Source organism: Dama dama, chromosome 21, assembly GCF_033118175.1.
Source record: "Dama dama isolate Ldn47 chromosome 21, ASM3311817v1, whole genome shotgun sequence".
In the NCBI taxonomy this organism is placed as follows: Eukaryota; Metazoa; Chordata; class Mammalia; order Artiodactyla; family Cervidae; genus Dama; species Dama dama.
Window position 1 is genome coordinate 26,359,948 of NC_083701.1, and position 25,405 is coordinate 26,385,352.

At 38.1% G+C, this 25,405-nt stretch overlaps 1 protein-coding gene across 2 annotated transcripts in view; it reads left to right on the plus strand.

Moving 5' to 3' along the window:
* RAB2A (RAB2A, member RAS oncogene family) overlaps positions 1-23,140 on the plus strand; it is a 65,822-nt gene extending 42,682 nt beyond the window's left edge. For both annotated transcript variants that reach the window (XM_061123364.1, XM_061123363.1), the window contains 4 exons: positions 390-482; positions 5,678-5,789; positions 19,728-19,796; positions 21,816-23,140. In XM_061123364.1, the coding sequence (XP_060979347.1) occupies positions 390-482; positions 5,678-5,789; positions 19,728-19,796; positions 21,816-21,911 (370 nt within the window). In that variant the 3' untranslated portion in view covers positions 21,912-23,140. The remainder of the gene's footprint in view (positions 1-389; positions 483-5,677; positions 5,790-19,727; positions 19,797-21,815) is intronic.
* Positions 23,141-25,405: the final 2,265 nt, after the last annotated feature.

Below are 25,405 nucleotides of genomic sequence, written 5' to 3' on the forward strand. Positions count from 1 at the left end.
GCTCAGTGTTTTCTAAGTATCAGTAGTAAAAGTATAGCTTTGCCGTTATGTCCTGACTACTTGCCTTTAAAATTTGTGTATCTTGAATTAAATTTAAATTTCCTACAGAAATCTGTAACTGAGTTGCTCTCTTATATAAATAAGCATCCCAAGTTGATCAGTTTGGTAATGATATTTACACGTTGGACTTTCCTGAAGTGAGGTTACATTTAATTCCTAAACTGAACTGTAGTCATTGAGGTGTGACTCCAGATACTGTGCTTAAAATGTTTCTTGTCTCGTCATTGCACATGGCTGAAAACAGCCTTTAATGGGGTGTGTACTGTTCGTTGTGCAGCACTTAGGGAAAATACTTTGAAAATAGCCATCAGATTGTCATTTATGTTTAGGAGAGACACATTCAACCACCTGACAACCTGGTTAGAAGATGCCCGCCAGCATTCCAATTCCAACATGGTCATTATGCTTATTGGAAATAAAAGGTAAAAAGACTATATCTTTAAATCTTTATTGCATAATGGTGAAGACTGGATAGCTGTTTATGTGGTCACTGTTAAAGTGCCTGTCTTGTACATTGTCCAAAATGTAAGTTATTGATTTCTTAAATTAAGAAATTTTTTTAATATTAAGAAGTTTCTTTTGGTTTTTAAAATACAGATCATAAGCTTTATTGGGATTTATTATTATTTGAAATAGTTTTTGTTGGAAGCTGTATTTTAAATAATATTTTTATGGAGTTTTATCTGATTAGTAATTTAAAATAAAACCCACTGATTTGTTTGGTGGCTAGGTCACTGTTCAGTATTATCCAAAATACTTGGCAGTAGAAATAAGGATCCATACAGAACTCAGAAAAACACTTTTTCCCTTTATCAGTGATTTAATATGTATTACATGAGTTAATGCAATGCATGGATTAATCATGTGTGTTTCTACTTGAAGGCCAAAGCACTTTTATTAATAATATTGTTTAATAGATACCATATTTAGTACTTTTAAGCTTACCTCTAGGACTTACATATTAGTGTCATCTTAATATTATTTTTACAATCTTATTTTACCTTATATTAATTGCAGTGAATGTCCTTGTGTTTGTTTTAAATGATAGTATAATACATAGGAAAACAGTTTCTTGACCATAGTTTCTATAAACTTTCAAGAGTGTAGGAAAGTTTTCACTAATTTAGTAGAAAATTACAGTGGTAACAATTAAAACTAGTATTTTTAAATTGCTAGATAAAGAATTCATTCATCCTTCAGGTTTATAAAATAGTATTAAAAGATAATATTTTTAGAAAAGTAAAAGTATTACTCTTATATGGTAATAAACATAACAAAGCTTTTATTTATTTCATCCATTAATGAGGGAACCAGTAAGATGGTACAATTAGTTCAAAAGAGAACTCAGAATACCACACGTTTATAATCAAATAAGGAATGCTGAAATGAATTTACAGATGGATACAAAACTGAACAAAATTCATAGATTGATAGCTATATTCCACCAGGGCTCAGCTTGCATTTCCATGGACAAGAATTACTTGCATTAGTATCTGTTTTTCATAAGTTTGTTTCTCTTTAATATATCTACAATTCTTGAAAACTTGTGGGGTGCAGTTAAAGCAGTGCTTAGAGGGAGATTATAACACAAAACACTTTTATTAGGGAAGAGTTTCAAATCAGTAACCTAAACTTTCACCTTAAGATTAAAACTAGAAAGGTAAGAGCAATGTAAACCTAAGGTAAACAAAAATAAATAAGGAGGTTAATGAAAAGAAAACCAGTAAAACTAAAAGCTAGCTCTTGAGAAGACTGAGAAAAGAAGACACACATTATCACTATTGGGAATAAAAGAGTAACATCACCACAGATCCTTTAGATATTAAGCGGATGATGAGAGAGTAGTGTAAACAAATGGATTGGGGAGATGTTGGTCAAAGGAGTGCAGACCTGTAGTTAGAAGATGAATAAGTTCTGGTACCTCATGTACAGCGCTGTGATTATAGTTAGCAGGACTGCACCGTGTACCAGGTGCTGTGAAACAAGATCTTAAACGTTCTTACCATGAAATCAAATGATACATGATGTGATGGAAGTGCTAGCTGATGCGACCGTGGTAGTCATATTGTGTTATATAAATGCTTCAAGTCAATACGTTGTATTCCTTAAACTTACAGTGTTACATGTCAACTGTATCTCAAAAAATAAATAATCCCTAAACAATTTTAAAAAAACATTTTTTTCACAGCTGTTTGATTTACCAGTTCTAAACTATAGTTACCATAGTCTTCATAAACTTCCTCTATTAGATGACTGCTTTCTTATCTGTAGAATCTTCTAGTGCAAAAAATAAATCTAAATAAATGGAGAGATATACCATGTTCATGGATTGGAAAATAAATATTTTTAAGATGTCAGCTTTTCACAAATTGGTCTGCAGATTCATTGTAATCTCAATCAAAATGCTTCAGTCTTTTTTAAGCAGGTAGAAATTGACAAGCTGATTTTAAAATTTATTTGAAAATGCAAAGGTCATAGAATAGCTAATATTGGAGGATTTGCTGGTTTCAGTAAAGTGACTTCAAGATTTATTATAAAGCTACTGTAATAAGTCTGATATTGGCATAGATAGACATAGATCATTGAAACAAAGTGAGAAATAAGAAGTCAATCTATACCCAGGTAGTTTGTTTTTTGATAAAGATGCCATGGTTCAGTAGGGGAAGGGGTAATCTTTTCTTCAAATGGTGCTGGAACAATTGAATAACCATGTGCAAAAAATTAACGTTGATTCTTACCTCACACCATATACAAAAATTAACTGGAAATGGATTATAGACCTCAACGTAAGAGCTAAAGGTATTAAAAAAAAAAACTGTAGAAGAAACCATATAAAATTTTAGGGATTCTGATTTTGTCAAACATTACTTACATAGAGAATGATCAACTTAACAAATATTGGTAAGGATTTAGAGGAAATTGAAACTCTCATACTGCTGGTGGGAATATAAAATAATACAATGATTTTGCAAAACAATTTAGGAGTTTCTTTAGAAAATAAACACACATTTGCTATACCACTTATCCATTTCACTCCTAAGTATTTACCCGAGAAAAAAGGATGAAAAAGGAGACATGCTATTTTCCATTTATATAAAACCCTAGCAAATGCAGACTATTCTTTAGTAGCAGAAAGCAGATCATTAGTTGCCTAGGGCACAGGGGAAGGAAAGGGTGAATTACAGTGGGGAATGAGGAGACTGGTGGCTTTACCGGGTATACACATATCAAACTCATCAAGTTTTCTATTAAATGTGATTTTATTTTTATGTTAGTTGTATTGCTGTAAAGCTGTTAAAAAGAAAGTAACATAATAAGTAAATATTATAATGGCATAAATTAAATTTTTTTAGTGTTATTTTAATTGAGGTTTGCTGTTAAGAGAACATACAGTTGTTCCTCCATATCCATGGGGGATTGATTCTGTCATTCCCCTCAAATACCAAAATTCTTTTAAGATTAAGGCTATTGGAGGGAAGCTTTGGTCTTTGTATTCAGTAATATGGAAGTATTCATACTACCATTCAGTGGTGATGTGTGAAATAGTAAGAGGAGAATGTTTGAGTAATAAAGGAAAAGTTCACACTTTTATCTTAGCAGTGTTTTCCTTGTGTTTAAAACAAGACGGGGGCAGCTTGTTGTTTAGTCACTAAGTCATGTCCGACTCTTTTGCGACCCCATGGACTATAGCCCACCACTTTGTCCATGGTATTTGCCAGGCAAGAATACTGGAGTGGGTTGCCATTTTCTTCTCCAGGGGATCTTCCCAACCCAGGGAGCAAACTCTGCATTGACACGCCAGGTTTTTAACCCCTGAGCCACTGGAGAAGCTACTTACTGGTGGCTTAAATTTGGTTGCTGCCTGTAATTCAGTTGTGAAAAGAAAGAGCAAACTATAGTGTATACCAACCATGTTTCTAATGATTGTAGAAGGGTAGTTCTTTAGGATACACTAGCTGTGGAAAGACATTTTAGGGAAGAAACTAAGAAAAAAAAAAAAATGTATGACATTCAAAGAGTGAATGGCAATGAACAGAGATAAATGGGATTATTATCAGATAACGGGAGTTGGGGTAAACCTGGAGACAGAGAGTAAGCCATTTTTGAGTTAGGTGGATTAAGCTGTAGGGAGCCAGTGGAACCATTTGAGAAAGATAGTGACCTAGTCAGAATGACAGATGACATAGATTTTTCTTAACTGTGGCATTTGGAATTGATTATACAAGAAATTAGAAAGCAGAGTCTACAAAGATGAAAGTTTTTAATAGGTAAAGGATTAGAATACCCTAAACAAGAAAGCATAAGTTAAGAAAATGGTTTAGGAAAGAAAGATACTTAAGTAGTAAAAGTGATTTAAGTGGGATTAATGGGGTGAAAAGTCAAAGACCACAATATGATTTTATGCCTGGAAAACTGAAGAAATGAGTGCTAAAACAGAAGAAGTGAACACTGAAGTGCCACTTTCTTTTTTTCAAACAACTCCTTATATATACATACCCTTAACCCTCTGCTAATACAACATTTGCAAATGCAGACATCATGAGCGGTGCTGGTAGGGAAAACTTGTGACTAACTTGAAATATCCCCAAATAAGGGATTATTTAAATAAAACGTGGCATACACATAAAATGGGATGAAGGGCAGTTAAGGGAAAGTATTTTCTTGAAGATTTTGTGTAACTTAAGGCTAATTTCAGATAACAAAACTCTTAAGAATGAGATAAGATAAGGGAGCTGAATTTCAGTAGCACACTGCCATATCACTGTTGAGGGTGTCCCCCAACCCTTATTTTTTTATTCCTGCTAGAATATAAGCTCCATGAGATGGCCAGGGCGGTGGGGGTAGGGGGTGCGGCGAGGTGTTTTATGTCTAATTTGATGAGTGATCTGTCCCCAGATCCTGGAAATGGCTTGGCACGCAGGAGGGCCCCAGATTTCAGTTGGATAGATTATCTTCATCCAGTTATGCAGACTGAGTTTAATTTTTTTTTTTTTTTTTACAATAAAACACACTTGAAGAAGAGACAGCTACTTTTTACCCCTACCTTAACTAATACGATTCCAGTATGATAAAAATGGATACCGTACTTTTGTCCAAAATTTCTAAATTAGACTTCTATTTTTCTCTCTCTTCTTTGATTAACAGTTTTATTGGGAATTAAACCAACTAGGATGAATAATTAATGTTTCAGTAGTACTTTGAATTTTATCAGTCAACTTCCTGTAGTTTCTGAGGATTGTGTCTTATTTTTAATCATATTCAGACTCTGAGTCTGGCTGAAGGATGAGGAGTCTAGTGTAATTTTGCTCTCTCATCATGTTGAGTAAGATAGTTCCCTTCTTTCGGAACCCACTGTACTCAAAGGTGGGATTTGAGGCTTGATGTTCCCTTTGAGTTTCTCTGGTTTTAGCATTCTAGGACTCTAACTTAGAATCTTTCTTTGCTTGGATTGTTAGTTCTTTGAAACTAAGCAGTGTGCACTTTGACTCTCATAATACACAGGATAATGCAGTTAATTATTATGTGTGAAAAATTAATTGGAAAAATGGTCAGCACAACTTTGAATCTAATTGTATTGTGTTGGTTGATAGCTGAGCCCTTTCTTTCCCATGTTCAGTGATTTAGAATCTAGAAGAGAAGTAAAAAAAGAAGAAGGTGAAGCTTTTGCACGAGAACACGGACTTATCTTCATGGAAACTTCTGCTAAGACTGCTTCTAATGTAGAAGAGGTAAATAAAAGGCCTTTTTTAAATGTTTATCTTTCTACGTAATAGCAATCATTTGTTAATCATTTGTTGGTTATACCCCATAGGCTTTTTAGACACAGATAGTTGTTGAAAGTAGAAAATTTCTTTCCTTTGAAATACCTTGTAACATTCATGTTATATCAGATTCTTAAATTACATTCTGAGCCTTCTCTTGAAGTCAGAATGATTTAACAGATCTTTGTATATACTTTGCCTAAAATCTTTTTTAATGTGGTTGAAGAGGGGAAAAAAAGAACACTAGTGAAATTTGGAAATGTTTCAAGACGCTAAACATTTGTAGCTGTTTGCATCCACTTCTGCTTAAATAGAGGAAGTATTATTGCTATGTAACATTATATTAAACATGGGAATTCTGCCATATTTAATAAATAAGATTTGTGGTATCTTAATTATTTCTGTTGTCAACCTGAACTGTGGAAGTTTTCTGAACACACCATATTTTTCTGTGCTTTGTGTATGTGGGATATGGGATTTATTTACTACACATGCAGGAGTAGGCAGTAAATCCTCTCTAAGGTAAATGTATGACTACACTCTAGTTCATAAAAAGGAGAAATGAGACTTAAGAAAATATGTAGTTTGCACACAGTAATGCTGCAGTTTCCACCTTCTGGGTAAGAATTTTAAAAGCAGCTGCAGAAAAGCTGCAGAAATGATTGGAGAAGCACTTGCTTTAAGGATAAGGGTCCTAGGCCGCAGGACCTTCCACATAGTAAACAGTGAATACATATTTATTAGGAATAATACTCGTCTAATTACCTGTTGAACCCGGAAGTTGACTACAGTAGTTCAGCAGCATTGGTATTTTCACTGAAGAATTCTTAGGTAAGATATCCTGTTCATCTCCACTTAATGAGGTGCTCTGTGATTGTTCTTAATGTTTCTTACAGGTTCCAACTAATGCTTTACCTGTGTTGCCAATTAATTGCAACTTGATGACATATGAAAATGTTTTACTTTACACAGCAAACCCAGAGAGAAATCCATTCTGTCCTCTTGTTTAACTTAAAATAGACAGAAAACTGCCTGTTTCAGTGATGCATTCCTTTCCTAGAGGTTGGATTTGAAACTGGAGGGGCTAGTATGTTGTGGTCGTTTCAAGACATAGGAAACATATCTTTGATTATTAACAGTGGATTTTCGTGTTGATTTTGAGAACCTTAAAACCAGAACTATCTGTATTTTATGAAAGAGCTTTCCTGTGAAGTCAGATGACAAGACAGCCACTACCGGAAAGTAATTCTGAATTTCTGGTTTTAACTCTGAAGCCTTTGTGTTCATTTTCTAATTTTTAACAAGTCACAGTAGGTGTTTATTTATAAGTAGAAAATTACTATTGTCATTTGACTGAACATTTAAATGAAGTATATTTCATTAATGTTTTGGCAGCGTTATTACAAAAATTCTGTATCTGTGGTTAATAATGAAAATAATTGTTTAAATTTGATCAGGGCAGGAATTTTCCATACTCTTGAGAGAGCAGCACTTTTCTTAATCATGTAAATTAATTTACCTCTCAGAAGCCAAGGATATTAGGAGATAATCTTTTTAGATTCCATTTTAAAGGATTCATAGATAAGCATTGCATAATATAACATGTGAGATCTTACCTAAAGGCTAAAAATGTTTCATGATAAAATATTTTAAGAAGATGGAAGTCCATTCTATGATCCAAAGGAAATCAAACTTGAATCTTTACACAACTTAGAAACTAATTGAACATGAAAATAATAACCAAAGGACTTCTGCATCTGGGAAGATGGAGTAGACTGACTTTCCACCTACTTTTCCTGCTGAGTACAACTAAAACTCTGAGCATTATATGTAAAACAGTTATAAGAAGACCGAAAAGGAGCAAGAAGAAGGCCACCAGCTAGAGACCCTGGGATCTGAGGAATGATGCAACAGGGGTCCCCTTGGTTTATTTTTGCCTCATATTACCTCAGATTGGGTTCAGGAGTAAGTGGCAATCCAGAAAGTTGTGTTCTTCTGTTTTGTTCCTTCCAGAAGATTTAAGTACATGGCATAAAGACATGAAATAAAGGCATACAGCTCAAAAAGGAAGGAATAAATTGTTTGTATTTGTGGATGATATGATTATCTCTGTAGAAATCCCAAGAATTTGTTTTTGTTCAGTCTCTCAGTCGTGTCCGATTCTTTGTGACCCCCTGGACTACAGCATGCCAGGCTCCCTTGTCCTTCACTATCTCCCTGAATTTACTCAAACTCATGTCCATTAACTCATTGATGCCATCCAACTATCTCATCCTCATCCCCTTCTCCTGCCTTCAGTCTTTTCCAGCATCAGGGTCTGTTCCATTGAGTTGACTCTTCGCATCAAGTGGCCAAAGTATTGCAGCTTCAGCTTCAGCATCAGTCCTTCCAATGAATATTCAAGGTTGATTTCCTTTAGGATTGACTGGTTTGATCTCTTTGCTGTCCAAGGGACTCTAAACAGTCTTCTCCAGCACCACAGTTCAAAATCATCAATTCGTTGGCACTCAGCATTCTTGATGGTCCAATTCTTCCATAGTGCATAACTACTGGGAAAACCATAGCTTTGACTATGCAAACTTTTGTTGGCAGAGTGTTGTCTCTGCTTTTTTTTAACGTGCTGTCTGGGTTTATCATAGCTTTTCTCCCAAGAAACAAGCATCTTTTAATTTTATGGCTGCAGTCACCATCCACAGTGATTTTGGAGCCCAAGAAAATAAAAGTCCGTCATTGTTTCCCCATCTAGTTGCCATGAAATGACGGGACCTGATGCCATGATCTTCGTTTTTTGAATGTTGCATTTTAAGCCAGCTTTTTCACTTTCCTCTTTCACCTTCCTCAAGAGGCTCTTTAGTTCCTCTTTGCTTTCTGCCTTTAGGGTGATATCATCTGTATATCTGAGGTTGTTGATATTTCTCCTGGCAGCCTTGATTCTAGCTTGTGATTCATCCAGCCCAGCATTTTGCATGATGTACTCTGCATATAAGTTAAATAAGCAGAGTGACAGTATACAGCCTTGATATATATTCCTTTCCCAATTTTAAACCTGTCTGTTGTTCCATGTCTGGTTCTAACTGTTGTTTCTTGACCTGCATACAGGTTTCTCAGGAAACAGGTAAGGTGGTCTGGTATTCCTGTCTCTTTAGCAGTTTCCCACAGTCAAAGGCTTTAGCATAGTCAATGAAGCAGAAATACATGTTTGTCTGTAATTCTCTTGCTTTCTCTGATCCAACAGATGTTGGCAGTTTGATCTCTGGTATCTCTGGTTCCTCTACTTTTTCTAAATCCAGCTTGTACATCTAGAAGTTCTCAGTTAATGTACTGTTGAAGTCTAGCTTGAAGGATTTTTAGCACTACCTTGCTAGCATGTGAAATGAGTACACTTGTGTGGTAGTTTGAACATTCTTTGACATTGCCCTTCTTTGGGATTGAAATGAAAACTAACCTTTTCCAGTCCTCTGGCCAAGGGATTTACAAAATACACTAGAGCTAATAAGTTAGTTCAGCAAGTTGATAGTATACAAGGCATATTTTTAAAATCTACTGTATTTCTATGTATCTACAATGAACACCAAAATTTAAAATACAGTATCATCTATAATCACACAAAAAGGGGACTTCTCTGGAGGCACAGTGGATAAGAATCCACCTGCCAATGCAGGGGACACGGGTTTGATCCCTGGTCTGGGAAGATTGCACATGCCATGGCGCAGTTAAGTCTGTTTACCCCAACTACTGAGCCTGTGTTCTGGAGCCCGAGAGCTGCAACTCCCGACGCCCATAGGCCTAGACCCTGTGCTCTGCTACACGAGAAGCCTCTGCAGTGAGAAGCCGGCGCGCCACACTCTGTTTCCTCATTCTTTTTCAGAGCTAGGTTCCCAGTCTGACTTTGGCCATCACAGCCAGGGTCTTGCTGGACCTCCTAGTTGCCTCACCTAACAAATCTTTTCTCTTCTTACCTTTAATAGTCCCTGGGGGGTATGTGATACTTCTGACCACTCACTCTTCTATAAACTTTCTTTTTTCTTAGCTCCATGATATCATAATCTTCTTTTTATCTGTGCCTCCCAGACTCCTTTACTGTCTTTTATTTCCATGTTGAAATTATCACCTGAATCCAGGAATACCCTTCTTAGGCTGTATGTCCATCTCCACTTTGACCACTGCTGGCCCTTCTCTCCCCTCGTCTGCGAAGTCCCCTTTCCTGTATCCCAGGGCACCCCCCTTCCCTGCCTCTTCACACTCATTTACTATCTGTTGCTCTCCACATGTGTATTACTATTTCTGCCTATTAATTTAAGTATCTCTCCACACTGTCCTCTTCTATGATCGCTTCCTAACTGGACTCCCCATCTTCATTTTTCAGTCCTCCACACTCTTGCCTATAACACCTTTCTAAAAAAGGAAAACTGAATGTCACTCTCCAGCTTTATTAAAACCCTCCAGTGGTTCCTCACCGCTTCAGAATCAAACTCCTTGGCTTGGAAAACAGGCCCTTCACTTGCCAGCCCACCCCTCCTCACTCTTCATGTTAAACTGGGAGTGTATCCACAGAATGTGTTCTCGGCACTTGAAATGCCCTGTTTCCTCCTGAGCCTTCAAGGATGTCGTTGAGTCTCCTTCCTCCTCATGGAATGCTGTGATGTGGGACACACACACACACCGCCCCCTCCACCACCCACACAGTCCCCCTTCTGTGCTTGTTTCTCTGTGCTTACTCATTCCTGGGTCATTCTGGTCATGGCTTTATCTTCACACTCTCATGACTCTGTCATGACTCTTGTTTTCACGTTGGCTCAACATAAGGACAGAATTCCTTGGAAACCTAGACCATATTTTTATCTTGGCATCTCCAAATATCTAGCACAGTTTTTTCCCTACACAGTAGATAAATGTGTGGATGGTTAAGTATTTACTTAATTTCTTTAACCCTTCTCCTCTCCCTGCAGTCTTTAGTCACCTTCTGCTTTGGTCCCACTTGTTAATCTGTAGGTACAATTCTGTCCAAAACCTTCTTTGCCCTAAGTGTTCTAAAACCTGTGAGATTCTTGAAAACACTGATGAATAGACTGGCTTCTCCTTTGATTGGGAGCTCTCTCTGGTAGCTACCTGGAGTCTTTGTGGTTTGAAAGGGTTTTTTAGACCCAGGAATAACTGCCTCAAAGATTATGGCAGGCGACAGAAAGTACCCCTTCCCAGAAGCAGCAGGCCAACTTTCTAAAGATGTCCAAATACTCTAAAAGTGGTATATTTGCTTCTATAATTCCTACCTTGTTTTTCTCTTTGTATTTCCTCTCTACATTAAAATTTCTTTTTCTCAAAGTTGTAATTACCAAAACTTGACATTATTGCATTCCCTCTAGGACCCAAAGGTGATTGTGGTGTCAATGAAATATTATTTGTCAAACTGTTGTCACTGTGTCAGATATTCTTCCCAGTTTCTTAGCCATTTGATGGGTGATTTTTCCCTATATTCATCAGTTTTGCTTAAAGTTAAGATGGGAAATTTGTGGGAAACCAGGATAAATACATAAATGTGAAAAAAAAAATTGAGGGAAAAGTTTAATAATTAAAAATATCTTAAACTATTGAAAAATCAGGGCTGGAAATTCCTGACTTAGCTGCTAATGTACTAAAGATAAGAGCCAAGATGATAACTGAAAATACAGTGTGCTAACCCAGAGACAGATTGTAGTAATCTGCCAAGCCATCTAACCTGAAGGATCAATGGATTTCTGTCTTGGGGGGAAGCACGTGACGATGATAATTCAGTAACCAAGAAGACCAGTTTCAAGGCTTCTTGTTAATACTGGTGTCCTCTCCTGGTACTTGGAGATTTACAGACTGAATTCCAAGTGAGATGACACCTTCCTTGCCTTGGGCTGTGTTGTAAGTGGTAGAACAGGTGTTTCATAGAGCTGGAATGTGGGTGTAAACTGAGGGGTTTGCTGTCCCCTTAGCCCTGTACTCAGCGTTGTGAGCTCCACAGGGCCGTTGAGTTCATTTCAGTCACTCAGTCATGTTCGACTCTTTTTGACCCCATGGACTGCAGCACGCCAGGCTTCCCTGTCCATCACCAACTCCCAGAGTTTACTCAGACTCATGTCCATTGAGTCAGTGATGCCATCTGACCATCTCATTCTCTGCCGCGCTCTTCTCCTCTTGCCTCAATCTTTCCCAGCATCAAGCTCTTATCTGATGAGTTGGCTCTTCATATCAGGTAGCCAAAGTATTGGAGTTTCAGCTCAGCATCAGTCCTTCCAGTGCATATTCAGGACTGATTTCCTTTAGGATTGACTAAAGGAAATTTGATCTCCTTGCAGTCCAAGGGACTGTCAAGAGTCTTCTCCAACACCACAGTTCAAAAGCATCAATTCTTCGGCACTCAGCTTTCTTTATGGTCCAACTCTCACATCCATACATGACTACTGGAAAAACCATAGCTTTGACTAGACAGACCTTTGTCGGCAAAGTAATATCTTTGCTTTTTAATATGCTGTCTAGATTGGTCATAGCTTTTCTTCCAAGGAGCAAGTGTCTTTTAATTTCATGGCTGCAGTCACCATCTGCAGTGATTTTGGAGCCCCCCAAAATAAAGTCTCTCACTGTTTCCATTGTTTCCCCGTCTATTTGCCATGAAGTGATTGGACCGGATGCCATGATTTTAGTTTTCTGAATGTTGAGCTTTAAGCCAACTTTTTCACTCTCCACTTTCAGTTTCATCAAGAGGCTCTTTAGTTCTTCTTCACTTTCTGCCATAAGGGTGGTGTCATCTGCATATCTGAGGTTATTGATAGTTCTCCCAGCAATCTTGATTCCAGCTTGTGTTTCATCCAGCCTGGCATTTCGAATGATGTACTCTCCACAGGGCTTTTCACTGTAAATCTGACCTGACCTTAGCAAGCTTCCAGCATCCCTCTAGGGGAGGTTAGTGTAATAAATGTTTACTGCTCCCTTCCAAAGATCAGAATGCTTCTCCTCTTTCCCCCACCCCCGTTTGGCCATCATCCTAGGGAACTTCAGGAATGATCAGAACCAGACTAACTTTTCAAAGTTACATCCAATTTCTCTACTTCTAAACCAGGGAAGCTAGACATTTCTGAAGACTGTAATGCTGCTATGTGCATGTCACACATTTAAACACTCACACAACTCTATAGATCACCAGCTCTCAAGGCTCCCATCGGTGGGAGAGTTCCCATGTGTGTAAAATAAACTTTGCATTCTCTCCTTAAAACCTGATTCATGACATAACCTTCCATCTCAGTCACTTAAGCCAAAAATGGAGTCATCCTTAAACATCTTATCATCTTTTCCGTGTTCTTTATCAAGTCCTGTTAATTTCTCCAAAGGCAATATTAAGTTTAATCTTTGCTTTCTCTTCTGGTTGCCACTGTTACAGTTTGTCAGGCCTTCACCTCTTAGCTTGATTATTGTCCTAAACTCCTTACTGGCCTTCCTGTCACCAGCCTTGCCTCCTCTTAACTCCTCTAAGCTACCCTCTGATTTTGTCCCCAGACTTCTTCCCTTTTCAGAGTTCACTGGGCACCTCTCTATCCTCATCTCCCATGGCTCACTGTCCCCAGCTTCCATGTTAACTAAGCTTAAAATGTGGCCCTCTGTCCAGGGTGGTCTTTCCTCCCCTGATTTTCCTAATAAGTGAGTGGGAGCTTACTTATCCTTCAGGCCTTCATTCACAGGACTTTCTCTCTGGGCGGTTGTTTTACCAATAGAAGCAGTCATGCCACATTACCCTTCTAAACAACTGTTGTGGAAGTTTCTGTGCTGTGTTCCAATCTTGGGTTTACATCTGTCCTGTGTTACCACATCCTTGAGATCAAAACATGCATGTACCTGAGTATGTAACTGCATGCTCAGTGCCTGGTATGAATCAGGTATTCATTACGCTTGTTGAATGGAAGAACTAAATTAACACAGAATTAAATATATCTCTGTGTTATAAGTAACACAAAAACTAACTTAGCCATCCAAAACAACTTCTAGCTAGCTAGAAGTTTTTTTTAAAGGATATGAGAAGTGTGTGCTTTTTATGTTCAGTTTTAATGGCCATGTAAGCAAAATAAATGAAAATTCCTTTGAGTTGTATTGAAGATAAGAGATCCTAGTAAAAAGAGGATAAATGTGGGCAGGATCTTCATCCTGCTTCTGCTCCAGTGTTGCCTGCCTGTTCTTGGGCAAGTTTTTTCTCTTTTTGCAGCTCAGTCTGTGCTGCCTGTACAGTGAGAATTATTACAGGTCAGTAGATTCAGCAGCTGCTCTCTCTCCTAATAGAACACAGGAAACTAGATGAAAGAAAGAAGAGCAGAACAGCTCTACTGTGGAATAGGGGCTGTGCCCTGGTTCTCCTGCCACTGGCCACCCTCCTTCCTCACTCATCCCCCCAGGGGTGGCCCCTGCAGGGTGTCCCTGAAACACTGTAAGAAGTCATTGTGTGTGGGAGGCCTCTCCCTTGAAGCTAAAGCAGATACAGTCAGTCACAGAATTTGAAGAAGCTTCATGTGTAAACTGCCCCATCTTAAATTCTAGTCTGATGTCCTTTTCACAGGACTGTCCTATCTCTGCATAATATCAAAGTCTTATCTCAGTGCACTTTCTTCTTGAGAACTCACTCTGTACACATTATGTGTTGCTAGTTTACCTTTTGATACTTAGTTTTATTTAATCAGGCTGTTTTCATTCCCTGGGGGTTCTGCTTGCGTGTACCTGCTTCTCCTGTGGTTCCCATAGCTATCCCTTGCCCTCATATACCTGGTGGTGGGTGCTGCACCAAGGTCTACCTACGAGCCAAGCGCTGGTCTTAGTGCTTAACCTTCTTCCTCCAACAAGTCTGTGGCATGGGCATCATTGTGGCCCCCATTTTACAGAGAGGTTGCATGTGGTAAGAGGCCACACTGACCTTTGACCCCCCTCCCAAGCCTGGTTCAGAGCCCCACCTTCTGTTCTGCTAACAAGCTTACATGTACAGCTTCAACTCACAAAAGTAACTTCCTCATTTTTACACATATTTTGAACTTCTTTTCAGAAATAATGAAACCAGTGTAAATCACTTAGCATAGTGACCGACCCATACAGTAAATACTTGGTCAATATGGGTTAATAGAAGCTTTGGCAAGTGAACACCAGTATTGTCCATGGCATTGATTAAGCAATGGAAAAGAGAATTCAGCAACATTCTAGCTCTTTTTCCCAGTTCTCAGGGAGAACCGAAGAGTCGCTTATTCTACAGGGCACTTTGCTCTTTAACATCTGTTCTAGATGTCTAAGTAAAACTGAGATACTTCTATGTATTTTTGTCACCTAACAAATGCTGTAACTTCTATCTAGCCACCAGGTGGCAGCATGTTACACAAGTAATTTAAATGTTACTCTGTTCTAGACCATTTATTTTCAATATTTTGCCTTAAAAACTGTAAAGCCCTTAATAAAAACAAACCATGACTTCATGTTCCCCTTTGTGCTCCCCCTTGTTGGCTGAGCAGGCACTCTGGGCTCAGTGTCCACAGTCGGCCCTGCCCCCGTCTTGGCCTGCACACGTCCTCCCTCTGTCAGCCAGGGCAGAGGGTTTACGTTTCCTGCATCTGCAGCTGAAATGTCAGCACTCGTGCTGAGATCCTTTTGACTAAACTGGTTCATTTCAGCAGCAGTAGGATCTATCTACGTTGTCCTTATCCACAAACCTTTCATCCATGCCCCAAGAAGTACCAGTTCAGTCAACAATGGAGTAGGTGCCCTTGGATACTGGCCAGGTGGTAGGTGGGATATACACTCTATTTCTTTGTGGTTATGTATATTTTAATTTGTGCTATAGAAGTCCCTGAAAACTTAACCTCAGTAAGGCAAGGTATTATCAAGCATCACTCAGGTAACTACTGCTAGGGGTTGAAAGATTAGTGTCTGAAGTGGAAGGCAGTTAATGGCTAATAAAGGTAAGGAACTGGACACGGCAATTAATCAGAGGAGAGCAGAGCGGGGAGCTAATGGGAAATGGAGAGAGTTGGGCTTCAGGTGCCGGCGTGGGCGCTGCATGGGAGGTCAGGCCTCGCCAGGGTAGGTTGGCTACAAGGAAATCTGTTTATACTTCTCAACCATGGATGTGCCTGGATTGTCTCACAGGCCTAATGAAATCCTTTCACATCAGCTTCTCAGCAGGTTTTTTTTTCCTGTCCTATAACCTATTTATTCAGATTTGACTATTTGAAACATGGATAGAGATGAATGTAACATTTGTGGTTCTGACTTAATGTGTTGCAGAAAGCTGCAGGGATCTTTAGGATGTCATGTTTTCAAAGTATTATGTTAATTAACCAGTGCTGAAAATTTTCTGGAGTTCTGCCGTCATCTTGCTTCACTTTTCTGAGAGTAAGGAAATAACTATTCCAGATAAGTTAATTGTTACACAGTCTTTCCCTGGTAAACATTGAAATCTGTAAGAATGATGAAGGCATTTCAAAAATGTGTTTTGTTTTACACTAAACAGCAAATCCTGAGCCTCTTTCTCCTTCTTGACTTGGGCCATCTTGGTCAACATGTGCCCTCTTCCATCAGGAGCCGTGAGCCCGGTCTGCACTGGCCCACGGCTCCGCAGCCAATCTGAAGAGTGGCTTGGTTCCCCATGCTGCGCATGCGCATCCCCACCGGCCACTCAAGACACACCCTTCTCACTCGCTCGCTTTCCCGTCTTCTTTCCCCTCCTTTTCATAATTTGCGTTGGTAGCCTGGGGAATAGAAAAAGTAAAACTAGTTAAAATGATGTCTAAAATTGGAAGGAATTGCAATTTAAGACTGTCCTATTAAAGCCTAAGCTTTAGGGAATTCCCTGGTGGACCAGTAGTTAGGACTTGGCGCGTTCACTGCCGGGGCCCCGGGTTCAGTCTCTGGTCAGGAAACTAAGATCATGCATGCTATGCAGTGCAACCGAAAAAAAAAAAAATGAAAGGCAAAACATGAGCCTGGTGTAAAGGCTTTGTAATATTATTAATGTTAATTACTTCGATTTTTTTTTCTGTGTTCTATAGGTATTTCAGACTATTACATCTGTTTCTTAAAATATATATGTGAAGGGATGGGATGGGGGATGGAGAGAGGTTCCAGAGGGAGAAGATATGTGTGTACATCTGTACAACAGAAACGGTGTAAAGCAATTATCCTCCAGTCAAAAAGGAGAATATATATGCAGACTGATTTTTAGTGACTGGAGTGAAATGAGCAATGAAAGAAAATTCTAGTCAATTATTATAACAGATATGTATCTCTTTCTGAGTTTTGAAATGCTTTGAAGCTTTAGTGGACAGTTATTATCTGTGACAGGCAAGGCTCTTCTCTTAGAAGTTTTATTTTACCTCTACTAAACCTTAACAGTATTTGGTTAATGTGTCACTATATTTAGGAACTCAATTTCAGTGCATAAAAGAGGTATACTGCTGCCTACATCTGTTACATTGATTTTAAACTCTTAAGGTATCATTAAAATTGATCATTAATCACTTAGTAATATATATTAACTATTAATCCTTGCTATGATATAAATGAAACAATCCATTTATATAGTATCCTCTCTATAATGTGCTGAAAGAAGTGGAAAATATTTTTATTTCAGTGTCTTTAACATGTAATCAGAGTTGGATGACAAGTAAATGTAGTAATGTCCAAATAGTATTTCATTGAGATGATGGGAATTATAAAAGATAACTGTTATATTTAATTATAATTGAGTTAATTGCATATCTTTCAGATATAAAATACATCCTACGTCCATTGGGTACAAATATTCTTGAAGGTGCTTGCTTAACAAAGCTTTAAGTACTGTTTAAGTGATAAAATTAGTGATTTAGAAAATGTGGCTTTCTTAAGCCAGTTTTTAAATTAATTCATCAACAGATTGGCAAAAAAGTCAATTTTTTTACATCCATCGGCACGTGTAATGATCTTCATAATAAAAATGCTTGTTTATATGAAGTTATAGTTCATTTATGCGACCTTGTAGTTCTGTCTGATGTTCTGGTGAAACATACACAGTATGGGTGCCCCTGAAAAGGATTCCAACCCTGTGAATTTATGAATCTGTTGACTTCAGTGTTTAGTTAGCCCAGCCATCACTGTAATTGACATGTTATTGGAAATAGAGTTAGGTTTTCCCTTACTTCTAAGGATAACCTCCATTTTGAGGAATGTGAATCAATTCATAGTTGGCTGAAAGCCAATTTCTCCTTCACTTTAACTCCAACGCGCACACATGAAAAGCACATTGGCTTCCTGAGTGCCTAGTGAATCTGCAGTGATTAATTCTTCTCATTATTTTGCTGCAAGTTCTCATGACCCTCTCTGATGATTCGATCAGCCACTTAGAGCTGATGCATATTCATACCTCTGTGCCCCCGCCACTGCCGCGCACGTCCCGGCACCGGCTGGGGTGTTCTTGGTGCAGTAATTGAGCTGCAGGAGATTGATTACTCTGGGGAGCTGTAAGGCCTTTAAAGGTGAAAACATATCAGTCCTGTTAATTAGGAAACAAAAGCTCTGGTGGCAAGTTCAGCAGTCAGTTGTTTCTAGTGTAGAAAAGACGGAAGGTAAGATGTGTTCTGCTCCATGGACCTGTTTACTTTTTAAATTTTGAATTGTCTGTATCAGTAGTAGTGGAGAACAACCTTCTTTTATGAATTTTCATAAAATGCTAATTGAATATAATATTAACACTATTATCTCTCAAACCTGGTGGTTTAAAAGCAGAGTTTGTATACATCTTCTGTAGCATTGGCAATAATGTGTAAAATATCTTATTATCTTAACATAAATATAGGCTGTTTCTGGATTAATTTTGATATTTGGAGACTTCATTTGGTTACAATGTTCTATAACTAATTTTTTGTCAGTTAGTATGCTACGTGGGAAAAGGGTGAAACTTGATTCAACATGACATAGAAGTTGAACTGCCTTTATCTCTTTATAATAAATACCCTTTGACCCTTTCCCCCCTGAACTGTATGTTAAGTAACACGTTGTCTGCCAGACAGGATCCTGTGTGGAACAGTGACCTCCAAGAATAAGCTGGTTACATCATCGGTGTCTGTGCCGCTTATCTAGCTGATGTGTTTTTCTATGTGTGCTCTTCTTATGTTTTGGTCTCCCCTTTGCCCAGCCATGATTTTTTTTCTTTTGAAATATAATTCACATATCATAAAATTTACCCTTTTTTAAAGGGTACAATTCAGTGGATTTTAGTATGTTCAGAGTCATGTGACCATCTCCACTGTCTTCCAGAATATTTTCATCACTCCGTTCCTCCCTTCCCGTAATCCCTGGCAGCCAATAATTATTTTCCTTTTGTGGATTGACCTCTTCTGCATATTTCACGTAAATGGAATCGTACTCTGTGACCTTTCATATCTGTATTACTTTACTTCACAGAGTTCATCAAGCTTGTCTCATGAATCAGTACTTTATATTTTTAGGGCTGAATATTATTCCATTGTATGAGTTGCACCACATTTTGGTTTTCATTCACCAGCTGGTGAACAGGTGTGTTGTTTCTACTTTATGACTGATTGTGTTAGTTCCCACACATCCTCGTCTTGTTGAACCACTTCACCACTGGGTCTGATATTGGCTCTGGGTTTTCTTAGATGTGGCTTATCGGGTTGAGGAAGTCCCCTTCAATATCTAGTTTGTTGAATGCTTTTATTGTGAAAAGGTGTTGGATTTTGTCAAATGCTTTTTCTGCATCTATTAAAACAACCATATAATTTTTGTCCTTTATTCTATTATTGTGATGTGTTACATTGGTTGATTTTCTTACTTTGAACATTGTGATATTTTATAGACCTTTTTATATAATGTTCTTTTACTATGTGGCTTTAAATAATTTAACTTCTCTATCTTATATTTCAGGCATTTATTAATACAGCAAAAGAAATTTATGAAAAAATCCAAGAAGGAGTCTTTGACATTAATAATGAGGTATAAACATACAATTGGCTAATAATTAATCTAGAATTGAATTTTAATTACTTGGAGTCAATTTATATTTTTAAAAATTCCTAAAATGGATCTATGCTGTCAGTTAAATGTTAGTTTATAATCATGTAATTAAAAGTTTGTTATATGTTGTTTAATAGCTGAATCTTTATGTTTTGTAAAGCATCAGTTTATCTATGAAAACAGATTAAAGTAAGTGACCCCATCCATTTATTGCAAGCAGTGCAATATAATAGAAATCCTCCAAAGAGAAGAAAATCCACTTTCATCCACACATCCATATGGCGTCGTCTGCTTTGGGGAATAATTTCCTAGTGTGTAAATGTGCGTGTGCACAAGTGTTCCTCGTGCAGGATGCTCTCTCTGTTGTCTGGTGCGGAAGAGGGAAATGCCCAATTTGGAAATTACTCCCAGTTCAGCATAGCGTGTTTTCAGGAGACCGAGTTAATACATGTAATTGGCAGTTGGCGCTGGTTGTTTGGTTTTTGTGGGTAGCTTTTCTTTTCTCTCTTTTTCTAAAATTATTCTGAGCCAGATTTGATCAACGTGATTAGGATAAAATATGAAAATTTGAAGCAAATAATTCAGAGTGTTTACCAAAGGCCATCATTTTGACCTAAATCCCCACCATGCATTTATCCTTATTTATTTTAGAATTTTTATGTGAACAGGGTATATTATTTACTTTTACATAAATGTTTTTGCCAGTCCGTGTTAGGATTTTTTGCTTCCGAGAGAAAAGCCCTTCTACCTCCCCGAGGTGCAGTGAGGAAGGCCCTGTGTTGGGAGGACATTATGTGTGTGTGTGTGTCTCTTGGCCAGGACACAAGAGGCTCTTTTTATTTGCCTCAGTATTCTTTGCTAAAACAAGCAACAGTTCACCCAAGATTTCCAAAAAGTACTTGATTTTTCGATTTCTTGTAATCTGTAGTGATAAAGTGTAATCTGTAGTGATAAAATTTCTATGGCAGTAGATCTTGAGTTAATTTCGCGGCAATACCATTCAGAGACTAATGCCGTATCAATGGAACAGTAATTGGGCCTCTATGAACAAGGGCGCGTTCATTGTGTCTGTCTGGTTTCATATAGTAGCTGACTGCTTTACTGTGCCTGGTGTGGCTTTGATTGTAACGTGCTGTCAGGAGCCAACAGGCCGTGCGATTTATTTGGCCTACTGCCAAGTCTGACTCCTTGATTCCTCAAGAAGTTGCTACCAACCCAGAGGGGGCAAAACCAATGAGCCATAGGGCATGCTTTTTATTAAAGAGGAGTCAAAGGAGCGAAAAGAAACCACATCAGCTGCTGTCAATACTCAGCCAGTGCCAGAAACCCCAAGGCTACTACTGTTGCAGAACAACTGCCAAGCACTATAAATCTGAGATTTACTGTGACGTCAAGTTTCCTTAAGAGCTTAATTTCTGAAGCTACTGTATTACTTTTCTCCGTGCGTTGTATTTTTAGGTAAAATCCACTTGAGGGAGTGAGGGTTAAGACATAAGTGTGAGTTTGATGAATGAAAGAACCACTCTGTGTGTGGGTTCCTGGCAAGCTGCCATGTCTTTGGGGATCATAGAAATTATTGATGACACAGAACACTCATATGCCCTTAGCCTGTACAGCTGATTCAACATGGAGCAGAAACGCTGTCTAGAGGAAAGGTTGTCTGTTGTGTGAGAGCGGCATAAGATTTGCACATTTTCCTCTAATGCTTTCGTTTTAAACAGTCTCTCCATTGTGAGAATTCCCTTAAAAGCAGCTCTCCAGTTTCTGTTAACCTAGTACCTGGCCATGATAAGGAATTGTCTTCAGGAATATTTCCACAGTATTACTTTAAAAGGAAGAAACATTCCCTGAGAGATACTGTCTTAATTGTTGCCAAAAATTTGCTTAATAGATGTGTTTTAAAAATATATTTTAGTTGTTTGGTAATATCGTACCATTAAGAAACCAAAGGATTTCTTAAACTCAACCTTTATATTATCCTTTTCTCTTTTATTGCAGGCAAATGGCATTAAAATTGGCCCTCAGCATGCTGCTACCAATGCCACACACGCAGGCAGTCAGGGAGGACAGCAGGCCGGGGGAGGCTGCTGTTGAGTCTGTTTGTACGGTCTCGCTGCCCAAAAAGGGCTGCTCACCTATCCTTTCACCCTCTCCTCCCGCTCAGCTGAGACATGAAACTATTGGAAATGGCTTTATGTCACAGAAGACTTTAATCCTTCAAATTCTTGTATAACTTTGAATAAATGGTTAATGTTCACTTAAAAAGACAGATTTTGGAGATTGTATTCATATCTATTTGCATTTGATTTCTAGGTCAATTGATGTGATTATTTTTGTTAAATGTTGTCTCGTGCCCCTACCTACGAACTGAATTGTATGAAACACTACAGAGTCATCCTGAGTATTTTAAATCAGTTTGTGGAGTTAGGTTTCCCCACATGCGTGGTTACCTAATGTTTAATATTATAGAACTGTCCTCAAAAGTTTGTCAATTTTCAAGGCTCTAAGGAAAACAGAAGGACTCTTAATTCTGTATTTATCATTTACTTTCTGTATATATAGTTTAATAACCTGCTTGGGTGTAATTTGCCAAGCTTGAATTCTTTAATGCATTTGCATAAATTCTATACTGTTTAGAGCTTAAAGCTACAGAAGCATCATTAGGAATTGCTTGGACACTGAATTTTAAAACTTTTTGACATTGTTAACAAGCATGTTCATTTTTCCTTGTCACTAGTCCAAGAGAAATATGCTTAAATGTACATTATTACTAAAGGCTGTGTATGTGTTAACCTGTTTTAATGCCAAAAGTTTGCTATTTGTCCACAGTTTCTTTAAGACCTCTTCAGAGAAGGATTTGTTTGCCTTAATGTATCCCATTGGGTAAAAACACAGTATGATGAGTGAACTGGGCAGAAGCAAGGACTCCTTCCACCTGAGCAACTCCAGGAGGATCGAGTGTCCATGTGTAGATGGCACGTTGCGAGGACTTTAATCTTTCTTTCAACAATAATGTTTTCTTTTCCTTTTATTCACATGATTTCTAAGTATATTTTTCATGCAGGACAGTTTTTCAACCTTGATGTACAGTGACTGTGTAAAATTTTTCTTTCAGTGGCAACCTATAATCTTTAAAATATGGTAAGCATCTTGTCTGTTTTGAAGGGGATATGACAATAAATCTACCAGATGGAAAATCCTGTTAAAAGTAGAAAAGCTTTAGTAATTTACTCAGTGTGGTGGTTTTACCCTTTTTCTTTTATCTCCCTTGGTCTATAATGAAATTGTTACAGCAGTGCAAAATAAAATCCTATGTATAAAAATGTTCTTTTTTTATTATGACCACATCCTTTTTTAAGAAGTTAATTTTTTTAGTCCATCCACAGCTTTGGCGTGTATTTAAGCATATTTTTTAAAAGGGTCAGAATGTTTTAACACTACCCTTTTTAAAAATTTTGCTAGAATGTGGTAATCTTTTCAACAGTATTAAAATTCTTTGTTATTGATGATATATATAAGCAAGTATTTTTAAGAATGAAAGCAACTACTTTCAATCTACTCACTGACTTCACCTTTCTGCCCGTCTTCCCTGAAGATTCAGCTATGCTCTGTCAAAGCTTTGACATTGCTCTTGGGAGAAGTCACCTAACGCTGTCTTAGTTTTCACAAGCTCCTTGTGGGCATAGGGAAAGGTGAGGGGAAATTGAGGTTCCTGAGTATTTTTACTATGTTTGTTTTTCCCTGGAAGTGGTCTTACCAAATTCCCAATCTTCCCATTCACTCATCAGTGGTGGGCAGGACAAGGTGAGACAATGAAGACTTGTTCCACTCAACCAGGAAGAGGATGATTCTTCAGCTGCCATTAATTTTTCCAGAGGCTTAACATATTCCTTTTCCATGCTGTCTCCTCTAATTCTTCTGTAAGTCAAGTATAAAAACAGAAAGTAATGGTAAAAAAAACAACAAAACACATGTATCTTAGTAACCTAAGAAAAGCGTGCATGTGTGCTTAGTCACATCTGACTCTGGGAGACCCTATGGACAAGCCCACCAGACTCCTCCGTTCATGGGATTTTCCAGGCAAGAATACTGGAGTGGATTGCCAGTCCCTTCTCCAGGGGATCTTCCTGACCCAGGGATCTACCCTGAGTCTGCTGGATTACATGCAAGTTCTTTACCACCTGAGCCACCAGGAAAGCCCTAAGAAGAGCTGGAGCCCTCAAATGCAACCCCTATACACAGCCTTCCCTGCCTCGGGACTTGGGCAGGAGGGGCATGTAGGGGCTTCTCCGTACTCTGCACACCTCACCTGCCATTAAGAAACGTGTGGTGAATCCTTGACTTCAGTCGACAAAGCAGCATTACTCTCTGGTTTCTGCTCTCCTGTTTCACAAATAATGTTATGGTGATGCCTGGAACCGAACCTTTTAAAACTTCGAGTCTTTAAGTGGTCTTTGATCAGTTTTTGTAGCATCCATGGACATGTTTTAAGAGCTAGAAAATCAATCACTAAAAAAAATACAACTTGTAATGTCTCAACATGCAACATCACAAAGTGGTAATCTTCATAAAGACAGCATTATAATTTGCCTTCTGGATTTAACAAAACTGAATTAAGACCAAATTTTTGAAAGAGTAGCATATACTTAGATATACAATTCAAACAACATGTGAAAGCAAAACTCTATCTTCATACACTTAGTAATTTTTTATTGACATAGAGTTGATTTAGAATATTGTTTTAGTTTCAGGTGTGCAGCAGAATGATTTGCTTATACATACATGTGTATATATACTTTTTAAAAGTAGCCTATTCACAGGAAATAGTCTGTAATTTTCTTCTAATAGAGTAGGAACATATATGATACTAAAACATCTAATCACTCCAAAAATTCTGTTTGGCTTTGGAAAACATTAAACATTCATTCTCTTGTAGCTAGTGAAACCTCATCTAAGCACAGTACTAAGGTTGGCAGCCCAGGGTTTGACTGTGAGCTAAAAAATAATGCAGAAAGGAAACCATAATAATGGAAAAAATGACCCTCTTCCATGATATGTAATTGAACTATACCTCCCTGTGTTTCTTAGAAAGAGTTCACACGCGCTTTGGTGTTCAAACCCAGAAGTAGAGTTTCTCGTGTCGTGTTGGTATATACTAGACAATAGGGCTCACTTGGTTGGAGTCAGGATAAGAAACTTCAAGGTGCCAGTGTATATACTTAGTGTTTGTTAGCTTTGGAAAATCATCAGGTTCAGCTCTTAAAAACTGAAAGACAAGAGGCAAAAACCTGCTAGGAGAAAAGCTCACCAAAAAAAGATAACAGAAGTGTCCCTAAGTATTTCAAAATTCAAACAAAACATAACTTCCTTGGTGATTGGTGGTTAAGACTCTCTGCTCCCAACACAAGGGGCCCGGGTTTGATCCCTGGTCAGGGAACTATACATCCCACATGCCTCAGTGAAGACCAATGGTGTTCAAGTGTTGTAGCCAAAGTGAAAAAAGACCATGCTTCCACTGCAGGGGACACAGGCTTAACCCCTGGCCAGAGAACTAAGGTCCCACATGCTGCACAGTGCTGCCAAAAAAT